Source organism: Borostomias antarcticus, assembly GCF_949987555.1.
Source record: "Borostomias antarcticus genome assembly, chromosome: 1".
Classification (NCBI taxonomy): Eukaryota; Metazoa; Chordata; class Actinopteri; order Stomiiformes; family Stomiidae; genus Borostomias; species Borostomias antarcticus.
In genome coordinates this window covers 54,075,236-54,100,870 of record NC_140234.1, presented here as the reverse complement: position 1 = coordinate 54,100,870, position 25,635 = coordinate 54,075,236, and the positions used below count along the sequence as shown (strand labels likewise).

Below are 25,635 nucleotides of genomic sequence, written 5' to 3'. Positions count from 1 at the left end.
TTTATTGTACTTCAGGTGGACTGACAGACAGCTCCATGTTACAGGGCTAAACGTAGGTAAAGGAATGTATCCGTAGGGATGAAAGAGTAGGAAAGTGCTTTTGCTCTCAAATAATTTTTGGTTCAATGCTCAAATTATTTTTTATTATTTCCAAATTGTTGCCCATATTCGCCCAGGCCTCTCCAACAAGAATGCTGACAAAACTCACATTCATTTATCTCCTCCTCTCCGCCTTGATTATGGCAACGGCCTCCTCTATGGTCTCTCCTCCCACCTTATCAACAGGTAACAGCATGTACAGTACTGTACACAACTCTGCTGCCCTCCTCACCTCATCAGCCCCACTGTCCTTCACAATCCCTCTTTTAGTCTTGGGGATCTGGCTTACTTGTAGTCCCCAAGACTAAACTACGCATGATGGGAGACAGGGCCCTGTGGAATAGTTTCCCCCCCAGTGTCGGTGAGGCTGATGCAGACAAACTATTCAAAACTGGGATAAAGACTCACTTATTAAGAAATGCAGAGAACCAGAATCAGATGTATTTTCACCAAGTAGGTTTAGACCTACAGTACATGGAATGTGCCTTGGTCTGTTGGTGCATGCCAATAAACAGTGCCAAATACAATAATGCAGTGGCAAATGCAATACTACAGGCAGAAAGAAAGAAAGAAAGAAAGAAAGAAAGATAGATAGATAGATAGATAGATAGATAGATAGATAGATAGATAGATAGATAGATAGATAGATAGATAGATAGATTGATCAACTTTATTGATCCCAGTTGTTGCATATACAACAATCTCTCTAGGTTGTCCTCGGACAAGTCCTCTGCTTCCAGTTTTCCCGATCCTCCATACATTTGGCTAGCTTGCCGGTACTTTCTGCTCCTGCATCCTTCTTGAGTACGTCCACGTACTGTATGTTAGTGTGGGATGTCCTCATGATCATTGCCCATGTGTTGGCTCCCACAGCACCAGTTTGCTGGCTGGAAACTTCAGCAATCAGTGATCAGCCAGTCTCAATCTCCTGGCTGCTATTTTCTCACTCACCCCTGGTTTCCCATTTAATTTCATTAAAAAAATTAAATTTTAAACCTTTATTTAAACTCGTAGGGCAATTGAGGTTTCCCTTATTTCCAATGCCGACCAGCTCACAAGCAAACACAAACATCAACAAAACATAAGCAATTTACAACAATAATACAATTAAGATCTAAAACAGTGACAAGTTGATGAACAAATGTCTAGAGCCATGGCTCTGAACTCCGTATCAGAGGGAAGCAGCTCTAGCTTCAATGTCTGTTGGAGAGAGTTCCAGGTATACGGAGCATCATACGTGAATGCAGCATACAGATGCTTGTTGGTAACATGCTCGTTCTTGTTGATATTGAGTACTGCACAGAGCATTCTGGTGTAGCACCTGTCAAGGGACTTCAGGGTCCAGCATTCACAGTCATACAGCATATGCTGTTCAGAGCCTTCCATGCAAGCGCACTCCTCACTTTAAGATCTTGTACGGACAAGTTGACCCATGAGCCCAGGTATTTGAAGTCATTGACTTCCTTCAGAGCCGTGCCTCCTGTTGTTGTTAGAGGTGGAAGGTCCAGGAGAATATTGTAGGTGACAACCTCGGTTTTCTTGGCATTTAGCTGAAGACCAACCTTGATACGCTCTGTCTCCACTCTGCGCAGGAGCTCCTGTGCTTGCTCTACATGGTCGGAGAGAGCAGGGTGATGTCGTCCACAAAGTACAAGTCTGCTAGGACTGTAGCGGGGTGTCGTCTCGACCTCGTAGGAGTTATAGTGAGGCAGAGTTCCTGCTCCTGACCACTAATGGCCTTCCTGAGCACATAGTCCAGGACTATGATGAAGAGGAATAGGGCAAGGGTGTCCCCTGCACACCCCAGCCAGGATGTCAAACTCCTCGCTGTTGCCATCTGGGGTCGCCACCTTGGCTCTTGTACCCATCCGTGTACATGGTTTCTATAGCCCGAAGTATTTTAATCAGCACGCCTCTGTGTATCAAGTCAAATGCCCTTTTGAAATTGATAAAACACAGTGCTGTACTTAGGTTGTTCTTTTTCACCTCCTCGATGATTCTCCTTAAGGCCAAGACTTAGGCCACAGTGGTCTCGGAAACCAAGAAAATAATAATAAAAAAATCCACACAACAAAAAGGGAAAGTAGACAAAATGTGCACAAAGGGCAGCAGTAAAAGGCACAAAAAGGCACAGTCAGGTACTATTCACAGTGGGTAATATGCAGTCTCGTTTGTACCATCAAATAAAGCTGTCAAATCAGTGGTTACCAGCTGGGTACTACTTAAAGGATAATTCAAGTCCATGATTTTGTAGCCTCCAAACACATGTAACATGTGTCTTGTTTACAAGGAACTTAAACCAAACCAGAAAATGTCATTATATTTTAGTAATACGTTCAATAAACTGAATGTGGTGGTTACAGACACTGTTATTTTGAAAGACTCAATTGACCAGCATGCACTGCGCTACACTTAGCCACAGTATTGTGAGGAGGCGAACGGAGTCAGAATTCGGCAGAACAACAGCGGTAGCCATCATTATCTCTCGAGCGAACATTTGTCACTCAGAACATTTGTCAGACCCTGTATCTAGCTATATTTGCTATTGAAGAACCAGGCTAGGTCCAGCCTGGCTTATGTGCATGGCTGGCTTGTTTCTGTTCAGGACTGATAGGACGGAAGCTAGTCATGCCGCTGAAATAGCTGTGAATTGAAATGACATGAAATAATGTCTGATAAATGAAGATAGGTCTTGTCGCCTGGACACATCAGTTCCAATGCTTCCAATGCTAATCCAGCACAAAAGGAGCGAGATAGCCACTTGGCTCATGAGCTCACAACAACTAGCATCAGCTACCATAACAATGGCAGTGGTCAGTGGCTAAAGCAGTTACACTGATGATTCCTGTAACGTTACCTATTTTGCTGCAATTGGTTCAACTTCTTTATTTTTCTTTTTCTTTTATATAAATCTTTTTATTAAAGGAATGAAACGATACATTCTGCAGGAAGTGAAGTAAAATAGTCTTCCATTTTCTTTTTCTTTTCAAACAAAATACAACAACAAAAAACAACAATACAATAAAACACTAACATTTTAATTAAGCAATAAGGTACGAGAGGCAGTACTTTGTTGTGAATAATGTACAGTTCAAGGGTGTTGTTAGGCCCAACAAGTAGTGGAGGGCAGGCAAACCCTTGAATTGTACATTATTCACAACAAAGTACTGCCTCGAGTACCTTATTGCTTTTATAATACGGGTTGCCAGTGTAGTAGAATTATTTGATCTAAAGTCAAAAAGGATTTGCCAAGGTTCGCTCAAACAGGTCAGGTCTGATTTATTGAGAAAACATATGAGCGCAAGGACTTCCCTTCAGGATAATGCACGTGAGTGGAATCCAGCAGAAGTGCCACCGAACGGTGTTGCAGGGTCTTATATTCAAGCAATACACAGGTATGACGCTTCCAGGGATTTGATTGGCTAACCCATCTGTACACGTCATAAAAGAGTAGCGGACATAATCAACAGTGGTCAAGAGTAGAGGCACGTGATATGAGAAAGGACGGCAAATCCTGCAGGGACAATGGAACAAAGGATGGTTATTCCAGGGCAGACAACGTCTAGGTGTGTCGGCCTCCTGGAGAGCTCATCCTGTTATAAAATGAGTTTAGCACAGCTATGTGAAAGGTTGAGGGAGGTAGTGAAACTACAATTTCCATGACACCAGTGAAAGTATAAATAGTAAACCAAGACAATGACTGCCTTTCAGCACAAAATGAAAACGTTTTGTATCGCATTTCAGTAACGTTAGAGAAAATAGTCCCCAGTGTGGCTGTTGCTATGCAACAGACATAAACAAAGGGCGTGTCTCTTGGTCTCTTGTCTAAGTGATGAAAGCCATAGCTTTCACATATTTGGAATCTACATGGTAACTTTGTGTTGGAAGGAAATTATTATTTATCTAACTTAACTTATTACATGGCACTCTGAAATACTTGATTGTGATTACTGATTAGTGTAACGTTATGTTCCTCTCGGAGAAGATCGTATCACAGTATGACTGACATTCTCTGGCATTTTGGCAACCAATACGTTTTTTGTTGCAGTTCTTATCTTTAGACACTAGATGGGGGAAATAATGCACATACTACATATTATACCTTTAATAATAGCATAGTAAACACGCTTATTGATAAATTATAAGTGTAAGTTAATAGGTAATAAGGACCTTATAAATCCTTATAACATGCTTATAAGACATTATTATATGTAAATAAGACTATACAAGCGTTTAATAATAGCATAATAAACACATTTATTGTTAGATTATAAGACATTTATCATAATTTGACACATTTCGAGGCATCCTCTGCCAACTTTTTCAATTTATTTTCCCGGATTTTCTGGGGACCCTCTTTGCGCTTTCTATCCATTTTGCCTAGTCACGACTCACGATTTTGACATTGGGATGTCGTGGACCATAAGGCCAGGGGGAGGGCCGGAGGGGTCAGGGTTGAGCCTACCAGAGGGAGGGGGGCCGCTGTTCATTTTTGGGGGGCCGTTTTTTAATTTATTTTTCAATTGGCTACCGGCCCAGACCGGCCCACCGGCCACCTAGCCGGTAGAATATAATGTCAGTCCAGCCCTGGTGTGATGTGTGTGTGTGTGTGTGTGTATGTGTGTGTGTGTGGTGTTTGTATAAAAGAGTGTGTGCGCCTGTCTGACCTGCGGTAAGGTGAAGGTCTGGACATCCTCTTCTTTAGGCAGGATGTCTCTCCAGCTAAGGCCAGATTCCCTCCATAGCATGTCAACCTTCCTATGCTGGAAAGGGAGAGGCAGCAGTCACAACACTGAATGATGGCTCCAAGTTCATAACACACACACAGACACACACACACACACACACACACACACACACACACACACACACACACACACACACACACACACACACACACACACACACAGATACTTATCCAGTTCTTCACACTTGTCAAAATCAAAGAGGTAGTTTGTTTACATCTAACATCAGTGTTGAATAGTAGATGATGTCTGTTTTCCTACAGTAACAGTGATGCTGTTATTGGTGTGTTTACTTAAAGAGCCCTCTCATAGAGAAGCTACCGTCCCTTGGCACAGGGCAGAGCAGTTATCAGTGGTGTTCCCCACTCTCTCAAACACACACACACACACACGCACGCACACACACACACACACACACACACACACAAGCACACCCACTGCTAAGCAATCTACAGTAAGATCCCATGTATTCCAAATGTATTTGAAATGCATTGTGGCCCAAAAATATATATCTTGAATATTTCCTTCCCATATGGGTATCTTTCCTAAAATCAGAACTAAACTCATGGCTTGCTACCTGGAAACAGATATGGTAGTTTCTATATAATAACATGGAATCAGAGTTGATATTGTTCTTATTCTGAGTACCCAGAAGCTCTCGCTATGGCAGAAACCTCTGGGAACAAGCTATGATATTCAATCAAGACACCAAATCAGCCTCTCCGCACAGCCCCTATCTGGGCGGTCCAATCAGCATCCAGTTGAAAATCTGACCGAATTCTCATTGGTGTCCATGAATATCATGTCTTGTTCCCAGAAGTTCTTGGCATAATGAGAGCTTCTGGGTACTCATAATAGGAAGCATATAACCATTAATTACATAGAAACAGGTAATGTTGCATTTTCCAGCTCTGATTCTACGTTATTACATAGAAACTACCGTCTATGTTTCCAGGTAACAAGTTGGAATTTTAGGGTGCGTGTCCACCGACAAGCTGTATTTTAGCTGTTTTCTCGTTGTTTACAATGGCTAATGAGCTCTAGGGTGCTATAGAGACGAGAGCTGTGTTCAAAGCACTTTTTAGCTCTACAGCGCCACAAGCTCTAGGCTTTTTTTGCAGTTTAAAAAATAGAACTTTTCGGACTAGAGCACAGGGTGTTCTGATGATGACAACGGTCGGGTTTTTGCTAAACTGCAGAGACAGCAAGCGTTAGCACTAGCTAACATTAGCTAGCTATCTTAACTTGGTTAGTTAATCTGCAGTCTGCAAAAACACAGCACACATTGCTAAGGTAGCTGTAGAAGATCGAACCAGCTCTAAACTCCAGCTCTAATGTGCTCTAAGAAGCTGTAAGATTGGCGCTGTTCAGCTACATACAGCTTGTCAATGGACATACACCCTTAGGAAGGATACACTGTAGCGATACACTGCAGTACAGAGCTAGCTGCAGTTTTTATGCAGGCTCTCACTGGGCTACAATAGAAGTCAATGGGGCATAAGTAAATACATTGAAAAACTATGATGAATGTGCTTTTCTGAGAGGGGAAGCACAGGGTGTACTGTTATTTTACCAGTCTCAGCTCCTGTGAAATGTATTGCAATCCAAATATTATAAGATGTTTGGCATGACTTGCACATAGTCCTCTGTGAAAACAGTGAAAACAAGCGCCAGAGGAATGCAATATTCACAATATACCACTGGCAAAGCCTCTTTACCATTCTATGTGAAATATTACTGCACCAATTATTACTGCCTGTAAAAACATTAGTTCCATTGCATAACTGTTCGTTGGTACGGTTTCTCAAGAAAAATTGTAACATTCAATGCTAATTTTGAGTTGTTCTATCCAATGTCGGTCACACTTTACAATAAGGATCACAAAAACATTAGTTAACTGATAACTAATGCTTATTTAGGGTTAGGTTAGGTTACTAATGTTAATTAATACCTTAGTTAAGGTTAGGGTTAGGGTTAGGTGAGTTAACCTTAGTTAACATAAATAACATTAGTAAATGGTTAAAGGAGTAGTAAAGGGAAAATGCATGTTTAGCCCTGTTTTAAGGTTACTTATGATCATATACAATGGTTCAGATCAAAACGTTGACAAAACTAGCACTTTTGAGAAAGTCTGATAATTGCTCTATCACCGTTTAGGTCATACAATGGATGTGGATGGGCACCGTGAAAAATCTTTCAAAAATATGTTCAACTCTCGATTTCAAAGACAAGAAGCTGCTTGCCACGCGCTTGTGCTTACATAGAGCATAGGCCTGTTGTGGTTTTCACATGCCAGGATCTTTAGAAACGTCTTTCGAAACGAAATAGCTTCCTCACTTGCTCCAGCACGCATTCGCACAGCGCGCAATCGTTGCTCCAGCACGCTGTGCACATGCGTGCTGGAGCAAGTGAGGAAGATATTTCGTGTCTAAAGACGTTTCTAAAGATCATATTACAGAGTCATGTGAAAAATAACACAACAGGCCTATGCTCTATGTAAGCACAACTAGCGATTCATCAAGACAGATTGATGAAAACAACCGTTTCGCGGCAGAAAATAGATTTTTAGAAACTGCATTCTAAGTGCCCCGACCACCGCCATTACATGGATATACTGGCTCACGCTGGATTTTAAATTTCTTCTACATGCCTCCGAACTACACCAAAGTGATCTCGGTGAGTCAAACGTCTTATAATATGTCGTAAATAAGGTCCAGGTTGTCAAAAACGAGCATTGTCCTTTAAGAAATCAAGACCCAGACAACATCGGCAGTCAAATGTTTCAACAGGTGAGAAGAAAATTGAAGTGGATTTCAAAGACAGAGAAGACTCTAATGAATGAGATCCTTGGTTTTAAGCCTCTGTCAGAAATGGCAAAGGAGAGCTCTACAGCCTCAGCAGTTTTGCTGGGCTCCGTGGTGGACTGAACAGGTACATAAATTACCCCCAACTCAGCCGGTCCTGGTGTCTCATGAGGGACACTGAATTCACCCATTTGAACCAGGTGTATGCAGGGTTGGTGAAGAAATTGAGACGGAAGGGAAAAGACGCGGTCACTCACTATCAGTCAATCACGGATGTGGACATGGACCTGCTAAGGAAGTCTGACGCGTTCAACCCAGATAATCTAAAAGGGCTAGTAAATAAGATCTGGTTTGATCTCCAGCTCCATCTGGGCCGCAGAGGGACGGAGAGGAAAAGGCAGCTGAAACCTGATTCATTCATCATCAAAGTAGACGAACATGGGTAGTAGAAGTACTGCACTATGAGTTTCAACGAAGAAACCAAAAACCATAAGGACGCACATGAGAGGGACAGGGAAAATCGGCGGGGCTTTATGTTTGAGCAGCCAGGGAACCCTCTTTGCCCTGTCAGATCTCTGGAGAAATATCTCAGTAAAACGCCAACTAATGCCCTTAGGTTTTAGCTACAGCCCAAAGTCTCTGCGGCAGATGATGTTTGATACTGTCATACGCCCATGGGAGTCAACCAATTGGCAACAATGTTTTCCCAAATGTGTAAAGAGGCAGGTACCACCAAAATTGATGGTTACGTATTGTTACCCTAGTTCTATGAGTGGAGCGAAGCCCCACAGGGCAAGCTCCTATGTGCTTGAGAAACCCTACGCTACATTGACTGAAGAAAAAAATCATACACGCACCTGTGTCCAACCAGGTCCGGTGCACCGCTGCATAAGCAGGCCTCGCCTGCACATCTGCTCCTAGCTGAAACTTTCAGCCAGCGAACAGACTGTGGATTCAGCAAAGTCTGCGCCCGGCCGGTGGGGCTTTGTTCCACTCATAGAACTAGGGTTACATTATGGAACCATTGTTCTATCTCGTGGAGCTCCAACCCCACAAGCAAGCTCCTTTTGGCATAACCGGAGCTTCATGACCAAACACTACCCATTAACAAAAACTGGTCAGCCAGGACACAAGCCAGGGCTCCAAGGTGAGACTATACCAAAAGTTGGCACAACCGAAGTCCTGGCCCCTGACCGCTGCACTCAGCTTATCCCAGCTGAGGGCAAGGGAAAGTATGTGAAGTGGAGAGCCAGACCAGAAGTGGTTACACCGAAACATAACTCGTCCGAGGCTCTCCCAGCGCCAAAAGAGTCATGGCTCGCAGAAATAGTGCACGCATACACCTTAATAGTGGATTCCGTCCTCATGATCTACCAGGTGTTGGAAAAATTCCAAAATCGTCTTGACCAAGCAAGACTCGGGAGCAACATCTCTCTCTCCACACCAGCCCGTTAAAGAGTAGACCATAGCAGTGGAAGCTGCTCGCGCACTCTGAATAGTATTGATCACTGCTGGAGAGAGTACTCCATCCGTTCAATAGCCAGGCCACCAGCGGCAGCCCCAGTATTGGAGGCAAGCGAATCGAGCACTGTGCCTGGGACAGCGCATTGAGGGATGGGCCACAGGTCCACAGTCGTCATGACCATCACCTCCGCATACCACCTCGCCCAGTGCCAATCCGGCATTATCAGAATCACTGATAGGCCCTCCAACCACACTCTGGCTAACAGCGGTAGGATTAGACCGAATGGTGGGAAAGCATAGAGCAGCGCCTTTGGCCAGGAAGCATTTGAGAGAGCCATCTTCTTCTTCATCTGACAGCGGGAAGGACAGCATTGGCGCCGGCTGCTGAGGAGGTACGCCAACATCATCACCCCCATTTGAGCCGTCCTCCACAGGTACAGGTGGCGGCAGACAGTCGGCAGACAGGTGAGTTCTTAGCCCACCAGTGCATCTTGACAGTGGAGCAAAAAAACAGGGGGCAGACTTAGTTAGGCCTACATCCAATATACAAGTAGCCATATGGGAGTAAAATTATGTTTTGGCTCCTCAACCTTGCAGCAACAACAAGATACAGGATATCCAAATAATAAAATCAGGTCAATGCAGTACAGTACAATACAGTAGAGAAAATGTGGTGTGTGCAAAGTGCATACAATTTATGTTAATGATTATCATAAATAATTATTCAAGAAAAAAGACTTGTATCGTTATTGGCAGATTCAGGTAGTGAAATCGGATCGGAACTGAAAAAAGTGGATCGGTGCATCTCTAGTATTACCTACTGTAGGTTACTACTAATAACTAATAGTAATTGCCATGGTATTACTGAGCTGTAAAGTGGTAACGCCGTGCAGCAGTTTCCATATGTGACATGTGTCCATGTGTGTGTGTGTGTGTCCGTTCATAGCATGAGATTCAGACCAATCAGGAGCAAGGTTATAATAGTTTTGCTTTTTTCATTAGTTTTTATGTTTATATCGTTTTACCTTTTTTGTTTTCAATTTCAGATAGTTTTTTAAGCAGGTATGATAGTTTAGTATCTTTTTTTGTGTTGAAAATCCTTATTTTTAGTCAAGTTTATTTATTTTTTCTTCTGCACTAGCCTCGTGATACTATCCTGATCTTGCAAGCTCATCCGCCGCATGTCAAGCTACTTCTGTGCAGGGGCACAGCTAAAAATAAAATAGAGGATAGATTTCATATCCACCACCAATACAAGACATAAAATTAAAAAGACAAAAACTAAAGACAATGGGCCTCATTCACCAACAAAGTAAAGAACTTCTTAAGAAGCATTTCTTCTTAAACTGTACTTACACGGTTTTTAAGAAAATTCTGGCATTCATCAATGGTTTCTCATCTGGGATTTGTTCTAAGCTAAGAACAGAATATACGAACACTGAATAACAGTCGCAAGTAGGCCATTTGAGTGCGGAAATGTAGACTATGCAAAATTGGTGATTGCGGTCACCTCAATTCTACAGTTAGATGATATTTGATTGAAATACAATTGTATTTGCATAATTCCCAATAACGTGTCCTAATCATAACCATCATTTCCATTGTAAACGTGTGCATCAGAATATCGGACGTCATCGTTTAAATCATTTCGCTCCGAATTGCTTGTTATTCGTGTTGATCAGTCTTGAAGATGTCGAGAAAATATTCCAATTGTGTGTAAATAATTTGTGATTTTGGTGTAAATTAATGAGTGTTGTATTTTGTTTTAATTCTTTGACCGTTCTGCAAAAGCACCGTATGTATTGTAGGCCTACATATAATACCAACAAATCCATGACCATTTCATCAATTGGTGATTGCGGTCACCTCAATTCTACAGTTGGATGCGAAGTGCGCTAGAGAGTCTGCTGCGGAGAGGGGGTGGTAGTCCGTGTCCCTGGTGTCTATCCATATTGCCAGCGGCGGGCACACCCAACAGTGCTGTTGTCCCTATAGGACAACGCGCTGGTCGAACTTGGACAACGGTGGGCACGCCGTTCCCCCTCCAGTGGCCTGTATATCTCTCCTCAAGATTAAACATTCACGATTCCTTTATTTGTCATATGCAGCCTAATGTCCAGTCACAGTGAAATGTTGCTGCCGACTCCAAGGTTATGGTCTTTACAGATAAACTCCAATACTCAATTTACAAATGACACAATAAGGACCATTTCTATACAGTATGTAGATAGGATCAGATAAGTAGGGTACCTATGTTTCACAATGCGTTTTTTGCTGTCCGATTTCACATCGCCTCATTTCTTCAGCAATTGTGCGCCCTTCTTCTGATACTATATTAACTGCACAGGTGATTGCGACCCATGCTTCATTCTTTTGTGTTGCTTTATAGCCACTGCTGACACTGTTGACCTCCTCCTGCAGTACCTCCACTTCAGCACTGCTGAAGTTTTTTCTTCTTTTGGCCGGCGCCCCATCAGATTTGGATTTACGCTTTGACGTGATCACTAGCTTATCCTTCAAACTTTTCTCACTCGTTTTGGAGCGTGTGTGTGCAGACAGGCCAGCAGTGGCATGTCCTTATATGGAGCTGCCGGGGCAGTTACCTATGCTAATTCGGGTGCGCGTTCACGCATTTTCAATTTGAGAAACCATTGTCTTCACCACTAAGAGAAGGCAGGTGCGAACTCATCCAGCGGTTTATGAACACGTCGTGAATCAGACAGGAGCTTAAGAATTTCTTTCATTGGGCCTCATTCACCAATATCTTCCTAAGTTCCATTCTTAAACTTCTTCCTAAGAACGCTTCTAAAGAAAGCTCCCGTCTGATTCACGTTTTCGTAAACATCTGGATGAGTTGCACCTGCCTTCTCATAATGATTAATCCTATGGTTTCGCAAGTTGAAAACGCATGGCTGCTCACCCGAATTAGCATAGGTAAACTCCCCGCTAGACCCATATAAGAACATGCAACTACAGGGTCATGCACAGATGTCACTTTTCTGAATGAATACCGCCCTCGCCAACTTTTCGATAGCATAATGGCTTAGGTGTGGTTGTGTCAGGTGCATTGGCAAGTCAGAGGACTGCAGGTCGAATCAAATGTGGGCATTCAAAATCTGATTTTAATTGAAGCAAGTACGTTTCCTACTATGAGGAATTGTCCTTGGTGCATAAACATAGCAAGGCAGTACAGTGCAAAATGTCAAAGTGATAGAATGTGCCTACAGTCTACAAAAATGCTGTCTACACGGCATGTACGAGCGAGCCGGTGAAGCGATGGAACTTCCGAAAGGCCAACTGGAAACGCTACCGCCTCCTTACCCATACATCCATGAGGTGCCTCCCACCACCTAACACCAACAACGTGGACAAGGCGTACCGGGAACTCTATGGCATACTGGTTAAAGCGGCTAAAAAATCCATCCCACTCAAATGTTGCAATAGCTACAAACCGTGCTGGGATGCAGAGTGTGAGAGTCTCTACTGTGCCTTCCTCCGGGCCTCCCCAGGAGCTGAGTCAGACAGACTTGCCTCAGCCCTGCTGTCTAGACACAGACGAAGGAGACAAGAGTACTGGGAGGCCATTAACTCCATCGACTTCTCACACGCCAGCCGCAAGGCATGGAACATCCTTAACATCCTCACTGGTAGGTCTAGACTAGGGATGAGACGGTTACCGGTGTCACGGTGAACCGCGGTGAAAACAGTACAACGGGTTAAATTTTCATTTATCAAGATAACCGTGCATTAAAAAAAAAATATATATATATAACCGTGCATGACTACGTCACTGAAAAATCATACTAAATGCTGTCTGACTTTGAAAAACATGCTAAATGCGTTCTGACCCTCATCCCCGTTCAATTTCCGAGGAAAAGCCACACAGGTAGCAGCGCGTAGGCGGAGGTTTGACTCAGGCGAAAACAACAACACTAAACACACACACAACACGGCATGGCCGAAAGTGAGATGAATTTTGGCGGAGAGAATGGCTGAGTGCACAAAGCGATCTAAGGCGTGGTTACATTTCACAAAAGTGAAAGAAAAGGAGGAGGCGAAATGCAACCTGTGCTCTAAGATATTTTCCTGCAAGGGGGGGACAGAAAAGAACTTAAATGGTGCCCATCAGATTAGAATTGGGACTTGCACTACATTTGATAGTCTCAAAGTGCAAGACAGACCAACTCCCTCGTCCTCTTCTACCACCCCAGGTATGCATGCTGTGCGCACCTCAATAAATCCCGTTCGTTGACATTGACAGTACTTAAATCTAGTGCTAGATGTCTTCTTTGCTAGCTAGATTCCCTATGTCATCGGCTGGCTAAAGCTATAACTTAGAGTGGTTCATTCATTAGACTAATAGTAACGTACTGCAGCTAGCGAGCGGTACCTAAAGTTAGCTACCGTTAGCTTGCTAGCTCGGTGCAGTGACGTTACGTTACTGGGCACAACTAGTGAATGAATGAATGACCCACTGTAGTCTAAGTTACACTACAACGTTTTTGTAGCCTTTAGCAAGCGGATGGCAGAGGGAATCTAGCTTGCAACAAAGACATCTAGATTTAAGGACTGTCAATGTCGACGTAAAATAGCCTAATAGTGTATAGCATAGCACTTGCATGTACAATGCTATAGCACTAGCTGGTTAACGTTAGCAAGCTGCAGTGCTGGTCATGTCATGTTGTTATTGTTATTGTTGTGTAAAGTATACCGAACTGAGGGGGCCAGAGTGGGAGAGAGGGAGATGGAGAGATAGGGAGGGAGGGAAGAAGGGGATGGAAAGAGTGGAGGGAGATTGTCTTTCTCTAATTCTGTTTAGTTAAGAGCAGCCATTTGTTATGTAATGGTGTGTTGTTATGTTGTTATGTAAAGTATAGCCTATAGGCTACTTTATTTAATTTGTTGCAGTATAATTTATTTTTTGTCTTTTCACGTTATGCCCTGTGCATCAGTAGTGTCACAAATTAACAATACCAATTCAGTTCTTTTAATGATTTATAGTTGTCTAGTCTTTCCATCAAATAGTAAAAAAGTAGGGTATCGATAGTGGGATCGATAAAGACTCTAATCGTTAAGCAGACTCAATAATGGTATCAGTATCGATAAAAATTAACGAGACCCATCCCTAACCGTGAACGGTTATTTTGGTCACTATGACCGTGATCTAAACATTTCAAACCGTCCCATCCCTAGTCTAGACACTCCCCAAGTCACTGCCCCATCTCTGCAAACAAAATCGCATCACAATTTGTGAAAAGTGGGACATATGAGGGCAACGACCGCGAATCATCAACATCACAGCGGTAACATCTCTGGCGAATTCACACCGGAGGAGTTTGCTGCTGCCCTCCAGCATGTAAAGCCAGGGAAAGCTCCGGGGTCTGACTCTATCTGCCCAGTGCTTAAGTCCTGGTTAAGAGCATTCCTCTCTTCCTGCTTGCGCCAACTCAAGATCCCCAAAATCTGGAGAAGAACCCTAGTTGTCGCGATCCTTATGCCGAATAAGCCTGAAGGGGACCCCAAGAGTTACCGTCTCATCTCTCTGCTATGTATCCCCTTCAAGGTCCTTGAGCGTCTCATCTACGCCCGCGTCAAACCAATCATCGACCTGCTGCTCCCACAGGAGATTGCAGGAGATCGACAGTAGACAGCTTCTCGGCTAAAAATAAGGTCGGAGCCGTCTTTATAGACCTGGCGGCTGCCTACAACACCGTATGACACCTGCAAGCTGCTCCGCCTGCTTCCGGACAGGCACATGGTCAGCATGATCATGGAGCTTGTCCGAAACCGCAGCTTCACCCTCACACCGGTAGCGGACAGCGAAGCATGTTGCGACGCCTTTAGAACGGTGTCCCCCAGGGATCTGTCCTGGCCCCCCTCCTTTATAACATCTACACCTATGACCTGCCGATCAGTCTCCAGGAAGTACGCCTATGCAGGCGACCTTGCGCTGGTGTACTCAGCTGGAGAGTGGCAGGCCGTGAAGGAGACACTGAGCCAGGACATGCAGACACTAGCGGCATACCTCCAGAAATGGAGATTGAAGCTCAGTGAGGAAAATATGGTGTCGGTGGCCTTCCACCTTAACAACAAGGAAGCCAAACGTGAGCTCTGAGTACACATCGATCGAACACTCCTGCCATGCAGCACCAAACCATCCTACCTCGGCGTGACATTGGACAGGTCACTCATGTTCTGCCGACACCTCAAGTCACTGTGTAAGAAGTTAACAGCTCGTGTGGCGTTGATGAGGCGACTGGTCCGATCAGCCTGGGGCGCCGGGGCAAAAACACTGTGTACGGCAGCCCTAGCCCTGGTCTACTCGACCAGTGAATACTGCACACCGGCCTGGGGCCGCAGCACTCACACCCGCCTCATCGACCCGCCTATCAACGAAGCCTTGCACATTGTGACGGGATGCCTTGCAGGCATCCAGCCCGCTGGCCTCCACCGCACAGGAACCACAGCACGTCTCGCTTGCGGGGTCATGGAGCCTAACCATCTGCCCCACAACAGGCTCACTGTAACAGCGGAGCCTCCCTGGCGTCTCAAGTCGAGACACCATTTTGTGCCTGCCGCTCGGCATCTCCTGCAGCAATGCAGAGATCTTAACATCAGCGAGGCAGGATGGGCGGACCACACCTGGCGTGCGGAGTGGGAGACAAACCGCTGGTCCTTCCCCTCCCGGGATGGACTTACCCAGACCTTACCAAACTTACCCAGATGGACTTACCACACCTCCGGACCGCCGTCAGATGCTTCTGCTCATCGATGCACAGATGGGGCTTGGTATCCTGTGCGGCGTGCGAGTGTGGCGCTGAGGAACAAACCGCAGACCATGTCATCCAGGATTGTCCGATATATTGGACACCCAATGGAATGCATGGCCTGACAGTTGTGGATGACGAAACGGTGACATGGCTCCTGGAGGTGTGCCCGGATATATAGCCTGGGTGACCCCTCACCCAGGCTCGGGGTGGTAAAAGGTTAGCCCATTGGCCCCGAGCCTGGGTAGGAGTGAAACATCTACACCCTGCTTAAGACTGCTCTTCCGTGTTCGTAGATTCTTTTCTTAGTTCCAACATGTGAGAACATTGGTGAATGCAAGAATCTTCTTGGAAACGGTATAAGTGGAGCTTAAGAAAAAATGCTTCCTAGGAAATTCTTAACTTTGTTGTGTTGATAAATGAGGCCCATTTTCTCTATAATTTTATTGTGTTTTAGTTAGTTTTGTAAACACAATGCAGTTTTAGTTAATTATCATGTTTTTGTAAAGTTTAGTTTTTATTTTTATTTCAGTTAACTAAAATGTTTTTTCACACCTAATTTTCATTTTTAAGTTAGTTTTTGTTAACTATTATAACCTTGATCAGGAGTCACCAATACAGTTGCAAACCAGCATTTGAGGGCAGGGATGAGGAAAGCATGGCCGGCTTCAGACAACTCAGACTCAACTTGGAAAGTGTAAATGTCACAGCTTAGATATTTACAGTGTAGGAATCTGGGAACCAGATAAACATTTCTTCTGGACCTGATGGGCGAATATTACTATTACTATTAGTGTACCGCTAGCATAGTGATGTTAGCTAACATTCTTGGTTTGAGGAGACACAAAACAACACAAACACTTGTACTGTATGTGGCTGCTAGTCTATTAATGTTGACGAGACCCGATCAACTTTAGCTTTCAAATTAGCCTTGCGTCATCAGGCTCTCCTCTGTACTTTAACAGACATTCTAGGCTACAGTACATCCATTATCTCTTGAAAATTAACCATTTTCAATTACATTTTATCTGTTTAATCTATTTTGTACCACTATACTGTAAACTAGAGGACTTATGAAAAATGAATGAATCAAAAACTCAAAATTAATGAAATCAAAATGAATCAAAACTCAAACTCAAATGCCTTAAAAAAAACATTTTTGTCTGTTTGGCTAGTGCTACTTGCTAGCTTAGCTAGCGCTAGCCATAACCACCATGTCTTGATGAGGTCAGTTGCTTGTTCTATAGCCAGTCGGTTTCTTAGATGCCAGCATTCTTCGCCAGTTTTTAGTGGCCAGCTAACGTTAGTTTACCATATTTGTCACACAAGCTGCAGGCCAACTGCTAGTTAGCCAGCCAGGTTGTTTTGCTAAATCAGTCAGCTAGATAGAACAAGCCAGCCAACACAAAACATGTTCAGATATAAATAGCTAAACTTATGATAGTCTCCGCTCAAGCCTTAAAGAAACATTTTAGCCCATCAAGTTTGTTTATTTTGTAAAATGCCTGTGTATCCACAGGCATCTGTGTAGGCCTATGCTGTTTTCATACAGTCAGTGAGCTAAGCTTCCTGATAGGTCTCACAATCTTCCTTTCACAGCAGCCTACAGTATCAAGGAGAAGATAATGTTTTAATACACGCAAGCTTTCCTCAGTTTTGTGACAATATTACATTTTAAAAAGCATGTTTCATGTGATGTTTGTATACAGCTTTACATTTTGAACCAGAATTTACATGACCTGTCCGGGGTGTCGTGTTGAGCTGGTCGTCAGTGACTAGGTTGGTCAAGACTACCCTCCAGTGACGGTTGCAAGGGGAATTTTGAAGGTTTCCCAACCGAGGACACCATGGGAAAAGGGACAGGGGAGGGTGTGCCATGCAAGTCCAACAGAGGTCCACATGAGTTTTACCATCAGAAAAGCGACAGGGCAGGGTGTCAGCGCGTGCGAATGCGAGTGGAATTCTGCACGAGACCGATACCGACTCGCCAGCAGAAATTCTCCAGCTGTTCAACAACAGTGCCCCTCTAGACACCCCCCAGTAGAAACACTCAGCTGATTGTCGCTCTGATTCCGATGGAGGACCGATATCTGTGTGCTATCTGGGAAAAGTTTGGAGTGAAAGGATGAACGTGTGGAGGTTTGGGGTATAGTCCCATAATATCGTCCCCATCGGGTCTTGAACCCTGATCTACCGGGTGGGAGTCCAATACTTTCACCGCTACTCTACTACTACTTGTGCAGTGGAGATTGGCAGATCGATTTTGGTGTCCTTCTTTATTTTGGTGTGCTGGGACTACTGCCTCTTGTGGTGCCAACAGAGAAATGCAGTTCAACATTGACCGGAGTAAGGGAGGGAAGGAGTGACAACCGGACAAACGCTATCGTAGGTGCTGTCTTACAGCCATGCACAAAAAGGCACACAAATGGGCAACAATGAATAAAGCATAATCATGTACTGTTTATAGTAGGTACAAATATAGGTAGGTACAAATATATGGCATATAATAAACGCACTGCAATCAGGATTTCTCCTATTTGTATGACAATAGATGATTCTGCTTCACTGATAGTGGAACATTTATAATGTGACTTTGTCCCTTGCAATTTCCAAATGCTTTTGAAAGCTGCACATAATTTAAGGTACTCGTGGCATGGAGGGAAGTGTTTTTGAAAATGTACCGTGCATGCAGATGACTGTAAGAGCTTTGGATTAATTTGTCAGTTTTCTGTTTATGTACAATTGATATCAAACTACAATAAATGAGGACATGTTGAGAACCTTTTGAAAAATGAACTAAGTTTATGAAACAAGCCAAATGTTTTCAGTGTTTTCTCCAAAACTCTGAAATCTTGGGCGTGCTAATACAGCTGTGGATAATTTTGACAAATTGGCCTCATCTTGCAATCAATCCCAAATATGCATATTTATTTAAATACTGTATGTCTAGTGCAGTGATCCATTAGAATGCTCTGTTTGAAAATGCAGGTCATCTGACTGATCTGAAAGTCCTATATACTGTAGTATTTGCTGCCTCTTATCTGTCTCCCCCCAAAAAAGACTTGTTTTTAGTGAGTGCAGGCAAACTGCCTGGCCAAAATCCCACTCTGGCAAATATCCAGTATCTAGGGCATCTAATCACCTAGCATCTAAATTACAGTAATTTGTTTGTTGAAAATTGTCTTTTACCTGCACACTCTCTGCCCAGCAAAAATAAAACCAAAATAAATAAAGTGAATTTCTTTGTTTGAAATTAAAGCAATACATAGCCTTTTCTCTGGTTTTCTCAGAACTGTGCCCCCACAGGCTCTGCGAATAAGTGCACTGTCGTACTGTCGTAAAGTTATCAGATTGTCTTTTTCTTTTTCTGGCTTCCTCCGTGATGTTTCGCTTCGGTTTTCTCACCTCCGCCATGATATCATTGAGCTAAAAAAACGCATGATATCCATAGACGCCGAAATAGTTAGCTACTACTGTGTTGTTTAAGCACAACGTTGTGCATGCGCACTTTGACTGAATGCTGCGTCCCGGGGGCGCGAGTTTTAAAAGGTAATAATTGTCAATGTATTATCTTTCTGAGAAAACTGTTTGGATGATTCAGCCTACCTTTAGTAAATCTAATTGGAGAATTAGCACAGACATGTTTGTAAAGGTCCAAATATCGCGATGTATTACTTTAAAAAGGGGGGAGAAACATGATTACAAGACAAATGGTATTTGAAGCTGCTTTAGTCATAAAATTAAAATCTATTCTGTCACTGTATGTCTGGCCTATGTCTGATAAAAATGATCATGTTAAAATGCAAGTGTAATGCCGCTTATTTTGATTCTGATATTTTTTGTGATGAAAATCAGGCAGACGATTTGATGTGAACATCCTCTGGCTTAGTCTGATTACATGCCTGGCCTGAGAGACTGCCATTTAGTGCTACAAATGTGACATGTTCCAGCTCCCCACCAATGTGGTCTGTCAGATAATGAGGGCTAGAAGACACTGTCCCCAAGACTGGGTAATTAAATCATTTCACAGTGTGAGCAGCAGGCTGGAATGGTTTGCAATGTCGAAGTGATGACTTGTGAGAGAGGCTTGTATTATTTATGGACAACTCCCAATGTGAACATGTGCCTCAGAGATACAGGCCTGATTTACTCACACATCCATCAACAGACCTGATTGTTTTCAATGATCCAAATGGTTATTCCACTGACATTACAAGTGTAATACTAAAGAAGTATGTAGCTCACTGAATGGTTTTGCAAAGGCAACTCCAGATGACATACACCTGTATATTGACTCTGTCAATTTCTGCGCTGCTCCAGGTGCATTTAATCTGGAAATCTAGCATGGACTATATTTAATTCAGCTCAATATTTTACTTTTCGGCCTTTTATAGCTGAACATCTACCGAGAGAACCATTCTGTCACAGCTTTGAGGAAAGGGTGACTTAGTGGAGGTGCGATTGTGTATGCGCTCCGATATCAGGGTTGGAGGATAAGCTAGAGGGAGATGCCCAAGCTAAGGAACAGTGACCACTAAAGGATGAATACAATTACTTGATTTAACTCTTTTTGCACCATCATATACAGTACAGTAGAATGTGTTACCTCTGCGACAGCGCAGGGTGAGAGGTAATGTTTTTGGTGGCGTGTGTTTGTTTGTCCGTTAGCAGGATTACACAAAAACTACATGACTGATTTTCATGAAACTCGGGAAGGGTGTAGCATGGTCCAACTTAGAACCCATTAAATTTTGGAGCAGATCCGAATCATAGGGAGGGTCCACAGGCTGCCCACACACAGCCAGACCAGCCATTCACCTTCATTCATTTTTTGGACTATGATTCAGGAGCTCCTGACCAGAGGGGAGACAGAGTGCGCCAAAGTTGGTCTTAGGTTAAACGCTAAGAAAACTAAGGTGATCACTTACAACATCCTCCTGGAGCATCCACCTTTGAAAACATCTGAAGGCACTGCCCTGAAGGAAGTCCTTGACTTCAAATATCTGGGCTTATGGGTCAACTCATCAGAGCAGGGGTGCGTTTCCCAGAGGCATCGTAGCACTACGTTCATCATAAGATACGTCATTAGGTCCCCCTCTAGGTGGCGTGGCATTTCCCAGAGCCTTCTTAGGCCAAGGTATACCTTCTTAGGCCAAGGTATAAAACTATAACGGGATGAACTGAGCGCATCGCCGAGGGACAGCTTACGATGGGTTCAGACCGCCCTTAAGAAAGTATCCCTTGGCTAAGATATATCTTGGCTAAGAAAGCTCTGGGAAACAGCTCCACCCAAGGTACATCTTAAATCGCCCTTACGATGTACCTTCTGAAGATACATCGTAATCCCTCCCTGGAGCCGAAGCGCTGTTTCCCAGAGCCTTCCTAGCCAAGTTATACCTTAGCCAAGGGATACTTTCTTATGCTGTGTTCACACCGGGCGCGATCAATGGGTCGCCGCATGAATCCGCCGCAGAAAGTAAAAAAAAAATAAACTTTTGCGATTGTCGCCGCGCGGCGAATCCTGGCCGCCCCTGCCGTCCGCCGCCCAGTTCGCGTGAATTATATTGACTTTCTATGTAAACTTGCCGCGCTGCAGGAAAAATTTGCGCCTGGTGTGAACACAGCATTAAGGGCGGTCTGAACCCATCGTAAGCTGTACCTTGTCGATGCGCTCAGTTCATCCCATTATAGTTTTCGCACTATCAGAGCAAAATTATACTTTTAAAAAGGAGAGTTGCAATATAGCGCACATCTATCTACCCTACCTGCGCAAATTACATCATTAGTGTACACAAAATTCAATGAAATTGAATGATGAAAATAATGTTTTGGAGGCTACATAACACATCATGGGAATGTTGTTTTAAACATTTGTATTGGGCCAAACAACATATAGGTACTATCCATAGCCTAATATAATCCACTCTGTGAACAACAACATTTTCTTATGTAAAGGGATAATTTGATGACATGGCTTGTCTGGCTGTCTTTATACAATGTCAGATAGCCTACAGACAGATATCCTGGTGAATTGATTAATCCAATGAGGCCATCTAGATGAATAGTCAAATATCCTCACGCACGCTCCAGAATATTGTAGAAAGCCTTCCCAGAACAGTGGAGGCTGTTATAGCTGCACAGGGGGGATCAACTCCATATGATGCCTATGCATTTAGAATGGGATGTCATGAAAGTTACTGTAGGTGTAATGTGTAGGTGGCCCAATACTGTTGTCCTTATAGTGTACTTTGCTAACAGATTCACAGTATTTAGTGATCTTACAAATGCTGTTTGTTATATTGTGTGCCTTCTTCAAAACCTCTACTGTTGTAATGTGGCAAGAAACGACAAATATACAGGATAAAGGGAACTTGTTTAATATTGGTTGGGAAAAAACATGGGCAGGTTTGTTCTTCAGACAAACACACCTTTGTCCTGTAACAGGCTGTCTTTTTCCGGGGTGGGGTTATTAGACCCATGCCCAACCCCCAACCTGGAGAGCCAGTTGTTGCTTTTCGTCTGGCCACTACCCTGAAACCTGCCCGGCATGGTTGAACCTGCTGGGGGGGGTGTCCCCCCGCCAGTATAGCCTTCATGGTCATGGAGGCACACAAGCCTTCCCACCACGACAAGGTAGCAAGTGAGGACAATGATCGATAGGGCCTTCTCCTCCTCCGGGGTGAGGAAAGGCACAGCGCTCTGCCTCTCGGTGCACTGCCGCCCCCCGGCTTTTGGCCTGACTGGCGAAGTCCTGCCATTTCTTGCGGACGACTGTCCACTCCCTGGGGGGCCTGGGAGTGGAAGCAGCTATCCGTGCTGCAATGCTCGCCCATGCAGCCTTCTTCAATGGGCTATATGCACAACTCCTGTAGGCTACTTCCTGAAATTAGACATGCTTCTTTATTTCCTGTCTTACACTATTGGATGAAAAGATTATTCAGGTGTGCCTGATCATTGTGCTGCAGTCAGGCACACCTGATTAATCACTTCATCAATAGCTTCATCAGGAAATAGAGAAGCCCAGAGGGTCGACATACTGTACACATTCACTAACGGCACATTCTGATCTAACAGGTGTCAGTGCATCACTCATCAGTATTGCTTCCTCCCACAACTTGCCAACACTGGGATCAAACCCGGGTCCTCTGATTTACAAACACACATGACCTCCTCTCATAATCTCAGCTACCAGTTATACCACCGAACAGCTACCTCTTCAATGGCCCGAGACAGTATTCATACTGAGGAGTGAGTTTACCCAATTCAACTTGGATACACTGACAAAATGCATTCAAGGGCAGAGGTCTGTGCTCTCTGAGCACCCTTTCTAGTTTGGAATGAAATACATTACTTTGTGCCACTGTATTTTGATTATGTCTAGATTGTGTGCAATTGGGCTGTGGCCATTTTAATGTGGTGCACTTTACTCCACAACTGAGTGTTTACTGCCAGATAGCATGCCCTGAGGAAGGCCCCAGACAGTAAAAGATTGCACAGATGACTGATAATATGCAAATACAGTCATCTTGGGCTCATTCTATAGGGCATACAGATCCTAAGTGCATCCCGAGTGAGCAAACCAAATCAATATGATGGATGGTACGTGCCAGGTTCAGTATTCCTTGTCCAGTGATTATGGATAATTGTATGTAATGATTCTCCCAGACTGAGGAGGAAGTCAGACTAAACGCATGTTTATTTTCCGCCTCCTACCATCACTCTTTGTGTTTGGTAGGTCACCTCCAAATATTCATCACCTCACACCATCAACGCAATCTGCAGCAAAGCATCCGTCCTTCTCCACTGTCCATGCATTACCTTCCCAGGGCCAGCCCAGCCATCAGATGTTTACAATGGCATAATTTTGGAGTATTAAGCCATCATATTGACATATCGGTCAGAGGAGATATGCAAAACAGTATGGAAACCCATTTGGTTTACTCTCAGGATTGTCAGAGTGGCCTATAAGAGGGGGGGTGGGGGTGTTGTGCTTCTCGGCGGATGTAATTAGAATTGGTATTTATGGGACCAATCAAGTCTTCAGTCAAGAAGAGCCTCAGTTGAAGGTGACACGGGGATGCATCACCCCATATTGCAGACATACTGACACAGGCCTTTTAGACACACCATCTCCTGGTACAGCCTTTTAAATCATCATCAATCCAGCCAATTGCCTGCTTGTTCATATGACATATAGCCTTTACAAAGTGGGCTAATACAACAGTGCTCAGTGGCCCAAAGAGCAGAGTGACATTGAATCTGTCAGCGTGTCTGTGCTTCCGACCCCCAGCACACCGCAGCTCATGTCTGCGGTGCCGCTTGCTTGCTTGTTAGCTGATAACCTGTCTGTGATGCTGTTGTGCTGGGCTTGTTCCTTAACATTTGGGATGTGTCTTGTTCCCAGTGTCTGTGCTTCTCTCAGTTAGCACGTTGGCTGGTTGTCTGTTAGACCATCCTGTCAGGCTATCTGGGAGCAGGAGCGGGAGCAGCTCGTTAGCCTGTGCTCCATGGCTGCTCTAGCTGTCACACAGTGTGCCTGTATCTGTATGGCTGGCAGACTGTCACAGAGGCAGGCAGGGATGATGACTATAGGGAACTGTTACTCTCTGTTCATGCATATTCAACTGATGAACACAGCCCTCGCGCCCCCCTCAGCTCTAATTCTTCCCTCTTCTTTGTACACCGGGGGCCCATATTGCTGTACTGTTTGAGGGCAGGTGTGGGCCCAGACCCAGGGAATCCTGTGGGGATTGGGGCCAGCTTGTCCTATGGGCCCAGACACAGGGAATCTTGTGGGGATTGGGGCCAGCTTGTCCTAACACCCCCCTCCCCACACACACACACCCGACTGTCCTTCCTCTCCATTTTTAGGTCACAGGCCCCATTTATCACCAGGTATTCTTAAAGCCCATCTTACTTACTTATGATTAATCCACTCCAGTCTGGTTTACAAAATGATCAAAGGCAAGGCATCAAAGCACTTTATAGAGATAATTACTCTCTCATTAGGTGTGTTTGACAAGTATACCCTCCCTGGCATTGAAAGCACTTGATTAATCACCAGCTTAGATCTGAGAAATGAATGCGATGCAAAGATGAAACATACACCATGTCAGAAAATCTACAATACTATATCAATGATGGATTATAGAACAAGCTATCACAGAATGAGCACAATCTCCATGTGATGTATGACTGCCTGAGATGTGTTTTGGGTCATCTTGTTCTGACACCATATTTCTTCCACAGGGCCTGTTGTGGTCATCATTATCAATCTATGACCTGTTCTGGGACTTTTTTTTCTCCCAGGTGTCAACACCTACAGCTTGTTATTTCCAAAACAATCTTATATAGATGATCCTCCCTGCTACCTAAACATGATACCCTCTGCACATTATGAAGACAGCCGCCCCCCTCCCCCCCACCGTGCCCCCTCCTCTTCCCCCTCACACATCCTCCATATTGTTGCCAGATCTCCCCAGGCTGTGAGGACAAGGCAGGACAGAGGAGGATAAATTACATCCATAGAGCCCAGCCTCTCTCCCTAGCTTTCATTTGCACCAGCAATTAATCAGCCATCACTGGAGAGGTCCAACATGTCAGGCCTGGGATTTTATTAGGGATGTCCCTCATGGGTCTTAATGAGACTTAGTGTATGTCTTCCTTGAGTGTTTCATTTGCAGCACACAGGCTGGCTGTGTTGCAACCTTGAGGTGAGGAGGCTCATCCACTCAAAGGTGAGGATCAGCCTGTCCT

At 44.2% G+C, this 25,635-nt stretch overlaps 1 protein-coding gene across 1 annotated transcript in view; it reads left to right on the top strand.

Moving 5' to 3' along the window:
* Nucleotides 1-25,635, top strand: part of LOC311312020 (cell adhesion molecule 1-like) — a gene marked incomplete at both ends in the record, with an annotated part of 172,942 nt that overhangs the window by 8,756 nt on the left and 138,551 nt on the right. The window contains one exon of the mRNA XM_084441862.1: nucleotides 12,775-12,791. Coding sequence (XP_084297988.1) covers nucleotides 12,775-12,791 — 17 coding nt within the window. The remainder of the gene's footprint in view (nucleotides 1-12,774; nucleotides 12,792-25,635) is intronic.